The sequence below is a fragment of the Manacus candei genome, unplaced genomic scaffold, assembly GCF_025592945.1.
Source record: "Manacus candei isolate 608988 ecotype Guabito, Panama unplaced genomic scaffold, ASM2559294v1 h1tg000041l, whole genome shotgun sequence".
Lineage (NCBI taxonomy): Eukaryota > Metazoa > Chordata > Aves > Passeriformes > Pipridae > Manacus > Manacus candei.
This window is the reverse complement of record NW_026138089.1, coordinates 341,144-354,325: the sequence shown is the minus strand read 5'-3', so window position 1 is coordinate 354,325 and position 13,182 is coordinate 341,144. Positions and strand designations below refer to the sequence as shown.

Here is a 13,182-nt window from a genome sequence, read left to right as displayed (position 1 = left end):
AGTATTTCCATCCAATGCACTTACTCAACATAATCACTTATAACTAAACTTTTCACAGTATGTTTTTCATAAATAAATTCAGGTATAGATGATCCAGTGCCTGCAATTTCCAGTTTTGAACTTTCTGTCAACAGGAAAGTCATGCACTATGAAGGAATACCAGAAATTTCTTCATCAAAAAGGTTGTCGAGCATTGGAATGGGTCGCCCAAGGAAGTAGCAGAGTCATCATCCCTGGAGGTATTTAAAAGACAAGTATATGTGGCACTTGAGGACATGGTTTAGTGGTGGGCTTGGCAGTGCTTGGTTAATGGTTGGACTTGATCATCTTAAAGGTCTTTTCCAGCTAAACTATTCTATGATTATATGAATACTGGAAAAAAGGGTCCTGCTTCCAAACAGCCAATCAACCTCATATTTAAGAGATTTAAGACCTCAAGTAGACATTTCTGTATTCCTCTCAATAAGTGTAGTGAAGAAAACACAATGAAAGTATAACAGCATAGTTCAACAGCACCATCTCATCTACTTAATTTTCTTTTTCCTCAAGATTCTCTGGAACACTAAATACAGCATTCTCTCTCTTTAAGATTTTTTTTTCCCCAGAGGAAAATAACTGTATGAAAACTGTCCAACCATTTACTAGGAAAATTTGCATCATTATCTCTTTTTATTACTGCAACAGAGCATGTTGACAATAGACTACCAAACTAACATTTCTCATGTATTTGAAAGTAATGGAGAAAAACTAATTCAGTTAAGCTACAGTGAATAAACTTGATGCAAATTATATAACTTCTATAAATATCAGATATGCTTGATAAACTCTCACGTTTGTCAAGTGCCTCTAAGCTGAAGTGCTCCTCTTACCTGCCACTGTTTCATGAGCTCCCGAACCATTTTGGCATCTTCTAGTGTCTTTTCTTTGTGTGTAGCATCCTGCAGGACATTTGCAGTTGTTTCAGCTTCTGTAAGCCAAGCAAGAAACTTTTCGAGATCCAGGTAGAATTGCTGCAACATTCTCAGGGCTGATTCCAGTGCTGCTTCACGCTCACCAACCCTGCACAAGCACAAACAGTTAAATACAGCACTCTTTGGAAGAAAGCAAATCTTAATCATTAAATCAAAACATAACAAAGACACGCTAAATATTTTTCATATACCAATAAAAGTAAATTTGCAGATACATCAGCTACAGAACTTGTATGGTATGTTTGGCAGGTAGGGTTCCTTTTTTACCTTTTCCATTGAGAAGTAGTAAGTGGAATCTGCCTGATAACAAATTAGGTAAAAGAACTTCTTTCAAAGCACTATGCCTGAAACATGCACAGTTGAAAACAAAAAAAATAATCAGCAGTAGTTCCCTGATTTCCTTTAATCAAAGATTATTTTCTAATTTGTCATTAACATGGAAAATCATGTTCACTTTCATAAATGAAACAGTTTCTGGCTGCTGCATGGTACAATAAATTTAATGATTAGTTTTTATGACCTGAAACCTTTGGTGACTATGTTCAACACCTTAAACCCTAATAACACTGACATTTCTGGAGGGATTTGTGGTTTCTCTTTCTTCTTTCTTTTTTTTTAAATATAAATGTGAAAAATTACAATCAAATTTATCAGTTACATGATAAAATACAATTTTTAAAGACCAAATTTATCTTATCTTTGGGGAAGATCTAACTCATGGATTAAGGAAGAACCCAAAAGACTTCAGCAATTCTAGTGTTGAAAAAACATTAAAGCAAATCTGTGTTCTATCAGCATTCCTGTGCAATGTAGGTGTCACATGTACTCACTGACTTTTTGCATTGAACTGAGCACAATATGGATTTAGAAACAAGATCAGTTAAGTATGACATACTGTTCATTAACATCAGTCTGCCAAGGCTACTGAGCTATTGTATTACATGCATATTTGTTTAACAACAACATTATAACTGAATAATTTTTTAAGCTCTGAAAATATATAGTAAAGTCATTTGGTAACTTATACTACTTCAAGTGGAATGAATGCTATTTGATGCACACACCTATGTTAAGTCTACAAATCTGTGGTTGTCTGCATATATCTTGATAGATTTCCTGTCCAGTTTTATAGTTATTTAGGTAGAGACTAAGATACTAGATTTTAGCAGATATAATTTCTTGAGTTGTAATTTATCAGAGGAGGTCATGAAATTTCTAAGTGCTAATCTCTCTTTCAAATCCTGTTTCCTGTCGTGAAGAGGCTGTAATCTTGATAAGTAATGATATCACCCTAAAACACAGTACACTGGTTGAAGTGAGAAAAGAAAAAAATACAAACACCACCACAAATTTTGGCCAAGTGGCACTGACTTAACATGTTTTTCGACAAGTGTATAAGAGAATTGCAGCAGAGGATAGTAAGAAAAATTCAGTCAGAGTATAGGCAGGACAACCATTTCAGAAAAGAAAAAAAAATCCTCCCTGAGAGTCAAATGCCACAATAGCTACATATTTCTACCATATTTTTAATCCTTTAGCACCTTATTTGCCTTTCCCAACCATTTGGTTAGAAAAGGAATTAATTTTTCATTCAAAAAATGAGAAAGCTATTGATAAACCCCAGCACAAAGTCATCCACCAATTTTTTTAAAGCTTAAAAATGGACTGGATTTTCATCTCAGTTGCACCTGTTGCCATCTACAAGAACTCTCCACATCATGGCACTGCTTAGGCTGTTTTAGAATGTGTCTCCAGGGGGATGTCAGTAGGAGACACTTCGTTTCAGAATAGTGAACATGAACTCCTTCCTGGCTTTATTCTACCTCGACGTAAACATGTCTTGTGGTTAGGCCACTCTTCAAATTTAAAACAATTGCAATGAAAGAATTTGTTGTTCTTTTGTTAAACTAAAGAATAATTACATAGAAATTACATCTAAATAAGCTATTATTGTACATTAAATCAATATAAACTTAGAAAAAAGACAGTAAGAAACTTTTTACCTGGAAAATAATATATTGACCTATTTACCATTTTTAGCTCAAAAATAGCATCACAGTTATTCAATACAACTGGGAAATGGAACAAATTTGCAAAAACTAAATATACTTTATCCAGTTCTTCAGAGCACAATTCTATTATAAGATATGCTTTGTAGCATTATTTTAATTCAATTTACAGTGTGCAATATGATAATTAATATCAGTGCCTTTGCAGAATCAGGGATAACACTTTTTCTTACTGCAGTTTCTTCATAACATTAAAGGCACATTTTTAACTCCTGTACACCTGAATTCCTATAAATATACAGCAATGGTCTAATAATAGCATTCTGCAAATACATGGTGACACTTTAAAAACAAAGAACAACAGAAGCACAGATATGGAAAAGATACTCAAAGGGAGAGCTGTTGTTTACTCAAAATCAGAATTTATGTTACAGAGAAACTCTAAGACTTCATGAAAAAATATAGCTTTTTATTGATCTGGGTAAAGAATGAAGTTTTCACTATGAAGAATCTTCTGGCACTTCTATGATGCACAGAAATCTCATGACACATAATTCTTTTAGTTTACAGAAACGTGTTTCTTATCTATGGGCATACTAACACACCTACCAGAAAACATTTAGTACTTTGCATTTTAAATTTTGGTTTAGCTGACATGCAATAAACACTCAGCTACATTGACAGCTCTGCAGTGTATCAATAATCTTGACTCTACTTGGCTTTTTACCTACTTCAAAATTATGAGGTTAGAATAGAGAAAAGAAGGTCTAAACATAAAGACTAAAACTGAGTATCAAATCCAGTACATGATAAGATAAATTGCACAAAATTATAGGGGAGATAAAAATATGTATATTGACTAAGAAATTATTGCAAAAAAACTAAAATAAAGATTCTTCCTCTTTAGTCTGTATCATCCAAATATGTTTAATTCTATGGTGAGTGCAAGCTGTAAGAAAATAACATGAAGTAAGCAGAAATATATTTTTGTGTAAATGGAAAACTGCACAGCAGAAACACTACAAAGTACTCCTAATATACTTTAAGATAATAAGAAAAAACAGTTTGTATCTGTTCTACTATGACATAAAAATAAACATAGTGTATAACCAAAAGCTTCTTATTCAGGGGAGAAACACTAAAGGTGGCATTCATCTTAGTTTCATCTAGGCACCAAGAAGTCAAGCAAAACATGGAGACTAACATTGCTGGAATTTAATTTCTCCTCTATTTTCTGTACACATCTGTTGTACCAGATCAAGGTCATAGTAAATTTTTTTTCTCTTGACTACAACATTAAATCATCTAAAGCTTAGACAATTTTAATTTTACACAAGCCTAAATTTTATGTGTCTAAAAGTAGGTAAGCTGGTCACCAATCTTCCCTGTAAATTTGATTATTAAGAACTGTTGGGATCAGTTGGACTGAGCAACTCTAGTTGTCATATGAGCTTTGTGGCAGAACAGAAATTGTGGTACTGTTTTAAGAATGCATCAGCTCAAAGCTTCAAGTTAAGGGAAAACAGTGGCATGTCAGATGAAGTGAGACAAGCACTGTGTCTAAGTGTGAAAATTTATACTGCAAGGAAGAAGTTTTTAAGGGTTTTAAAAAAAATCCACAAAAAAAGAAAGCTACCAGCCTCTGCTACAGGACATTGCAGTTGTGCTGAGAACCTTTAAAGCTAATATTTTTTAAATGTAGCTCTATAAAAATGTTTGAGAAAATAAGCAGGGGAAAACGAAGTTATCTGAAATCTGTGGGATCTTCAAGTTCATAATCAAGGTATTGTATTATTAACTTAAAATCAGAATTTGTACCATGACATACATAGAAAAAAATATATACACAACAAAACCAACATCTATACCACTGAACATCTTGTTCCAGAATCTAACAAGAATCAAAAGTGCTGAGCTTTGGGAACGATGGTGTCATTGAGAGTTGGACTTGATGATTCTTGTGGGTCCCTTCCAACTCAGAATATTCAGTGATTCTGTGATTAAACAAATCTCCAGAGTACTTCATTCTACACTACCCAATCCCACGCAACACAAGGAATACAGTGCTTGAAGAGGCTCCATGAGTGTGAATATCAGATTTTTCTTCAGCTCTAGTATTTGCTACATAATTTGGAATTAATCATTCACATTTTATAAGTATGTGTTTGTCTATTTGAAATTGCAATGCTTATTCACATTACAAGCTACACTACAAGAGTCAGTGATAATGCTTTGAGATGCCCAGAAAACAGGACATACAGTAACTGCAGAGCACAAACTAACAAATTTCTGTTCCCCAGGTATTTCTTTAAGAGCAATAAAAGTGAAGAAACTCTGTATCATTCAGTGTTCAATAGATCAGTAAATCACACTTCCATCTGCAAACTGTAGTGATCTAAAGTTATCACACTGAGATGTAAAATAAAATATCCTGGACTACTGGAAAGTATCAGTAAATGGTTTTACTTCTATAGTTCCTGTGGTTCTCTCTCTATAACTCTATAAGTGTATTTTCTCTTTGCTGACATTACAATTCAACACAATAAAAAAAAAAAAAAAGGTACCTGAATTTCTTTTCTGGAGCCAACTATCACAGAGAATTTGAACTACATGCACCTTCCTGCTAATGCTGGAAGCAGTTTGCACTTTTTCATGAGGTTTATATCCCTTCTACCAGTATGACAAAGGAACAATTGCAAAGCTTTATTGGAACATTTAATTTTTACTACTGCATAAGTTTAAGCTCTTACTGGTAACCCTTCTTCAGCTGCTTTAACTTTGACTGATAAAGAACCTATCAAAGAGGCAGAATAATCTAACCTCAGATAAAGTGCCAACAAAAAGAGATGTCACAGATATGAAAGTAAATGAAATTCTTAAACATGAATTTCCTAAAGTAACTATTATTGATATAATTTTGAAATGCAAATTCAAAATAAATCATATTCAATAGTTTGGGGAATGCTGCTTAGAAGAATTTTCTTCCAGAATCTAGGGACTATATTCTATACTGCCAGTTAAAAGTTATTAATGCCTGCCAGTAAGTGATTAATATGCAGATTAACTCTGGAATGGCTGATACAACATTCAGTGGGGAAAACTATGTTGAGATAGCATTTTAAGTACTGCTTTCATTTGGTTTTCTGGATCTCAACTATCTTGAAACTGCAGTAAGGGACACACAATATTTTTCCAGTAACACTTTTATATAAATGTGCCTTTTAGTTACCATTCAAACAGAAGTTACTGGCTTTTGTCTGCTGTAGACACTGGCATATATATGTGGTTCTAAACTTTCTGTGTGATCTTTATATATACATGCTTACATGCCACTATCATTATTTTGTCTGGCTTATTGTAAAGTGTTCTTATCCAAGTTGATTCTCCAGAACTGGAGATTGCCCATCCTTGTGCAACTCTATCTCTGAAACGACTTCTATGTTGCAAACAGGCAGAAAGGCTCAAAGTGCAACTAAACTCAGAGCTACAATATCAGCATCCCAACCGCTCCAGATCAGCATTCAGATTTAGCTGACATACATCCACAGGCCTTTAGGCTCCCATTATTCTGATTGAGGAACCAGTAAAGTTTTGGTGTGGTGGTACAGAATTTTGTACTCTAAAGACAAACTTTCAGGGTTTTTTTTTAAAGTCATTTTGTGCTTCAGTCCCTTACGGTAAGGACTAAGTGACAAACCTGATGAAAAAGCTACCTCCAAAAAGGCAACAGTAACTTTCTAGAACTCTTTGCCTGATCTTTATCACCATTAGTACCTTCCTAAAGACAGCTGTGTGGAGAACTTAAAGAAGGAAAGATTTCATTTCACACATGGAAAGGTCTTTAAATAAAAAAGCAAGAATGCCTTTTATGGAGCTCAGTGAGGACATACAGGTATTGCCCTGTTGGTTCAGGCGTATAAACAGGATTCCTACCAGTGACTTAAATCTTTTTGTATGTGCATGTCCTGCTTTCAACTGAGGTAGAGTTAATTTTCTTCTCAGTACCCAGTACAATGCTGTGTTTTGGATTAGAGAGATGAGAATAATGTTGATAACACACTGATGTTTTGGCTGATGCAGTGTACCCTAAGTCAAGGACTTCACAGGGTCTCATGCTCTGTCAGTGAGTAGGTGCACAAAAAGCTGGGAGGGAACACAGCCAGGACAGGTGACCTGAACTGGACAAAGGGACATTCCATACCACAGAACATCTGTGAGAACAAACTGAGAGGAGTTTGCTGGGGGACTGGCTGGATATCAGTCAGTGGGTAGTGAGTATTATGTATCACTTGTTTCTCTTGGGTTCTGCTACTTTCTCCCTCTCCTTTTAATTAAAATTATTATTATTATTAATAATAGATTATTATTATTATTATTATTATTATTATTATTATTATATTTAGTTTAAATTATTAATTTGTTCTTATCTCAACACAGAAGGTTTACCTTTTCTTTCTGATTCCTCTCCCAGTTTGGGTGGAGTGTGCGAGTAGCTGCATCGTCCTTAATGATGGCTGGGGTTAAACCACAACAATGCAGTACTTCTCTCTGCCTTACATTTATTTCTCAACAATATAATCTACTGGCTGACAGCTGACTATCGATGTTTTCAGATAACCTGAAGGTCATCTCTGCATTGTCTGCATTATCCATATTTATAATGAACAAATAACCAATGAAATAATTTTGAATTCCAGATGTAATTGTGCACACAGAGAGACTAAGTGCAACAGTTGCTCCAAAATAAACACACAAAAGTAGGTCTCTGCAGATTCTCTTACCTTCTGCAGGAAGGAAGAAAAAACCCCTCAATGTCCCCATGTTCCAATTGGAACTCAAGACTGTTTTTATATGGACAAAGGAATGTTCTTTTCCTGATAATCACACAGAGTTTCCTAACTGATGACAGTCTCTTCAGACACTAAAATTCGAACATGTGATCTTAGTAATAAGCCCATGAAGTTTGTCCTTACAAATCTCTTGAGACACAGGGGAAAATACTTCAGAGAGATGCATTTTTTTTCCTGAATCGTTTTCCTATTGTAAAACTCTGTAAAACCAGAAAACATGTTGTATTAAAAACCATTTCTGGTGTTTAGCTACTTTGGAAAATGGATGCAGCAAGAGAGAGAAAATATTTTCTTTCTCATTGGTTGGCTTGTTTCTAGTCTTATACCTGTCATAAACCTTCATGAAATAGCCAGGACCTGCATGAAAATAAAAAAATTCATCAACCCACCCCCCCATTTGGTCTGAACTTCTCTCTCTGTCACTAAAGATAGTATATCAATTTGAAAATGTATTTTTGAATTTAGATTGTTTGTCCCTTATATTTCTTTATTAAAGCACCATTGATATTTAATGGCAAAAATAGAAAAAACCCCAACCTGTGTTTATCCATGAAGTTTCAGATCAACCTGGGATATTAACACCCCATCTCTTCTACACAATTGTTTTTCAGACTGAGAAGGATTTCTAAAAGCAGAGGATATATCAGCCTCTAGGGCACAAATCACATATATGGATTTCTGGACCTTTAAACAACTTCTTTTTAAGTAAGCACCTGCCAACATGAGAACAGGGGATCTGTGTTATCCCAAGGAAAATTTCTCAGCCACCTTTTTTAAAAAATAATTTCTGTCTCTCTTATGCTCTGTTCACTTATGGGATCCCACATTCCCAAAATGCTTCTTTAAGGGATGACAAACAGAGGGAGAGTTAGAAGGAATTTTTCCTAACAGGCTTTTCTTGCACCCATTGTTCTTGTCTCTTTTTCCATGCTTATGCCTCGCTATAGGTCAAGAATATCTAAAAACATAAGTGTATATTTTCTTGATGTTCATCATAACCATAGATTATCACACTTATATGGCAAGCTACAGAAAAATCATTAATGAAACTCAGCATATTCCTTTGTAATTAAAATTAATTACAGATAGTTTTTTATACCATTGAAAACAGTTTATGTGTATTTTTGATTTCTAATCTCCTGATAAATTTTCATTAGAAGCAATGGCTTTTCAGAGAGTAAATCTTAAGAGTTATCAGGTTAAAGAAAAGGGAATCACAGACATATGAAGTATACAATCACAGACATATGAAATATCACTAAAAATTACTTGTAGATACAGAATAATATTTTGATGAACTCACTCAAAAGGATTTTCTAAGCAGTCCTTACTGACAGTTTAAAAGCAGTCTTAAAACACAAAATAAGTAAACAGAAAAAAATTCCAAAGTAAAAAAAACCCAAACCAGAACAAACAACCCTGCAAACCCCACCACCACCCTCCCCCCAGTTCTCTGAACTCACGGAACAGATTCCAGTCTTATCCTCGTATCATTCAAGTAATGCCCCAGCAAAACACGGGAAAATAACACTTAGTTATTCTGATATTCCCATTCAAGAGAGAACTCAGAAAAAGAAGAAATAGTAAAATCAATACTAAAACCAAACAGACAAAACTTGTCTCTTATTATACCAAAAGAAGCAAAAAGATTATTGTTCTGTTTAAATCTTCTTCATGCTTCATGGTCCATAATGTGTAGAATTAAGTTTTTCCTTGCATTCCAAAACATTTAATTCTGTTGAGATTCCAAGGCAGTCAACAGTGCCATCTAATAAACAGCATATTAATTACTCAAATACAATTTAGTAAGATAAAATCTTTGCTTTCTAAGACAGTGAAGTATAATTAAAACTGATTGTGAAAATAATTATATTCTAAAAGCACTTGTTTCCTTAGCCTTACTTACTGTAGAAACAACTAGATTTAATAAGACTGTGAAATGCACTGATGGCATTACATGAAATCAATTAGGACTCACAAAGGATACTATTAAACTGTTAGTGCAGTTTTCATTTAAAGAGTCAGCCTCTGAGGACTGAGCTCAGTGGTGTAGCAGAACAGTGATTTGCTACCATGTAAGAGAGAGAAGCCTCAGTTCCCAGGCTGGAAAACTTCTCTGGCAGCACTTACAGTTCTTATTGTACCATACATCATCTTAAGTTAAGTGAGAGTAACACTAAATAAACACATTTTTTCCCCTCTAAAACACGGGCCTCAATGTGTAGTTACATTACACAAAGATGCTGACAGATCAGGTTGACTCAATATGTTTTAAAACATCTCTTCTAATATGTCAGTATATTTTAAGAAGCATAAAATGCTAACAAAAAAAAATACCAGCTCTGTAATATTCAGATCAGAAGCAGCAAAAACTGGTTAGCATCTGAGTGAGAATGAAAGAAGTCAACCTGTCTACTGTTTCTTCCATCAATATAATCCAATATAATCATATTAGTTATAAAGAACCACTCCATATAGTTATTCTACAGTATTCAAGAGGTTTCAAACTCCTACAGAAAATTGAAATATAGAATAAGTTCTCCATTATAATGAGATAATGTGATTATAATAGTTCTACTGCAGGAAGATTGTAAAACAACAGGAACTACAACCAGAAATAATACAGAGAAATACTAATAATTTATTATTACACAGTTTCAACAACACTGGGAAGAAACGACAGCTCTAGTTCTGTTCCTCTGCTCCTCAGGATCATGTAAATATAAATAAATAAATAAATAATGAAAGTACTAGAGCCCAATTCAGAAAATTCAGATGCTGTTCAACTCACACTCAGTTCAACAGAATTTCAGTATGTGTTTGATACAAAAGACTTACAGAGAAAATCCTAACCAGTGAAGTGAATGACTAACCTTCAACTGACTTCAAAGGGAATAGGATGTTCTGTGATAGTTCTACCTCAACTCTTTTTTGGGTGAGTTTCAGAGACAAAAATTCTTAGCATAAGAAATCATAACCCTTCAGCAACAATTCTGGAAAATTTCACAGAGTGGAGAGAGACACAAATATACCAAAACACTAAGTCTAGGAGTGAGGATGGGTACTCTGCTTTCATCTGTATCATTCTATAGTTCTTTAATGAATGTATTATGGACTAGTAAAAATCTGTGTCTTTGCAAAAAAAAAAAAAAAAAATTGCCAAATTTTTCTTAGAATTTATTGAAACTAAAGATGAAAACTAAAAATAAAGCAACATTATCTATTTACTATCCACAAGTTAAGCCCTCATACAAGGAGCTATTTAGGAAGCATGAAAGGGGTGCAAAGTTGAATAGAACAAAACTGAGATTAAGAGCATAATATGTAGTCAACGCAAATGATTTTCAACCTTGAGCATTAGGAGCCTGTTCCAGGGGTGCAGTAGTAGGTGTTATTAAGTGCATTAATTAACATCGGGAAAAGGGTGCGAAGAACAGAATGGCAAATTTATTTAGATTAGTCAAACCCAGAAGGACCCTGAATAATTCCAGATGGAAAAATCATCAGGAACTTGATAGAAGAAATATTCAACAGATGTGTTCAAAATACCGGACACTACAAGAAGTATCTAAACTCAGTATACACTGCTGGGTTCTGAACTAGCTGTAGCCTTGAAGACATTTAGTATTTTAAACAAAGCCCACCACCTTAATGAAAGTGCCAATACATACTAGTGTCTGAAAGATTACTAGTAATAAAAAGAAACGAATAAATATTTACGTGTATCTTTAACTCACTCTCCTGAGGCTGGCTTGGGTATCTTGTCCCAGCCAAGAAGAAAGGAGAGTAATATCATGATGTGAAAGCAAATTTAGCTAAAGCAAAATTTAATAAATACTTTCTATGCTTCTACTCTTATTTTTCCCAACATGAAAGAACTAACAGTGACAAATGTCCACAGCTCCAAGGGGTCAGCACAGTATAAAAAGGAAGGGTGTCACCAAAGGCAGATCTGAACTATGGTTTCTTAGTGGCATCTTATTTGACAAGTATATTCTGATAGTGTTCCACAGGAACAAAGAGAGAAGACAAGCCCTAGGAGAACTGCCTCCCATCCCTTGGAGTAAAACCACACTGACTTACCAGTCAACTACCTCAAAAATAAATCTACTGTCTTGGAAACAGTAAAGGCACAGGGTTCATCAACAGACACCATTAGCAACTAATTAACATAACTGAAGCATCAACTTCAGACATGCTCCAAGCACTGAGAACTTATGGAAATGTCTGAACTGTTTACCATTACTGATAATAAACAGCGTGTCTTTCAGATTTTGAAATAAAAAAAAAAAATAACTAAAATCAGCATATAAAAGTCATGTTGTGGGGTACAGAAAAAGCCAATCCAATTTAGATTAAAAAAACCCCCAATAACGCTAAATTAGACTCAAATCTAACTCGACATTAATAAAAAAGTAAGAAATCATATAAGTAATGGGAAAAAAAAACAATAAAAAGAAAACAAGGAAAATAGAAATCATGTAATAATACTAAGATAAAATGCAGAAAGTGGGAAATGGGTGTTTCAAGCTTGACCCTCTAGGTACTTCAAAAAACTTTGTTTTTACCATATCCTGTGTCAAGTAATCAAATGGAATCTCAGAAATATGCAACACATGTTAACAGATAAAAATAATACATTTTTCCTTTCTTTATTCACAAAAAAGTGGACCTTGCCACAAGGCACTACTGTGCTTAAGCAGATATGTATTAGATATATAACTGATTACATATCTTGTACAAAGGAAGAAACTGCAGACATGGCAGCTAGAGTGATAGTTCCAAGAGCTATTATTTCTTATCATTTGCAGGAGATAGTATTTTTTTATAGTTTGCAAGAGATGTAATGCTTACTAGCTGGGGAAGAGCTCTACATTTTTCAAATTTGTCAGGGAACATATCATAGGTCAGTTAAATTTGGGGTGTAGGTCAAGATGTGATTGATACTGGATGATAAACACAGTATGAACAGACCAATCTTATCTTTTTCACAGATTCCTTGCTTACTTACTATTCTCTTTTGATTCATCTGTATCAAATACGGCATAAAAGCTCTGTCTTCAAGATTTAGTAGTTGAACCTCATCTCTCTGCAGTGATTTCTCACCATCCCTATTTTAGGATGTTGCCAATTCTACTACTTTCCAGTCTGCTCTCTGGATTACCACTTCCCCAGGTCTCTCATCAGGAATTGATGTCATTTGTCCAATTCTTTGTGAGTTTATATAAAAACACGCTATTGAAATTTTGGTCATAGTTAAAACACAGTCACACAACAACAGGCAAGCACCACTGTTGTCAAATCAACACATTTGGTGTTAACTTCCAAAGAGAGACTCAACATTTAATAGGC

At 34.3% G+C, this 13,182-nt stretch overlaps 1 protein-coding gene across 4 annotated transcripts in view; it reads right to left on the bottom strand.

The window, feature by feature from the left end:
• LOC127474395 (dystrophin-like) overlaps positions 1–13,182 on the bottom strand; it is a 589,003-nt gene that overhangs the window by 237,363 nt on the left and 338,458 nt on the right. For all 4 annotated transcript variants that reach the window (XM_051795060.1, XM_051795058.1, XM_051795057.1 and 1 more), the window contains exon 13: positions 870–1,059. In XM_051795060.1, coding sequence (XP_051651020.1) covers positions 870–1,059 — 190 coding nt within the window. The remainder of the gene's footprint in view (positions 1–869; positions 1,060–13,182) is intronic.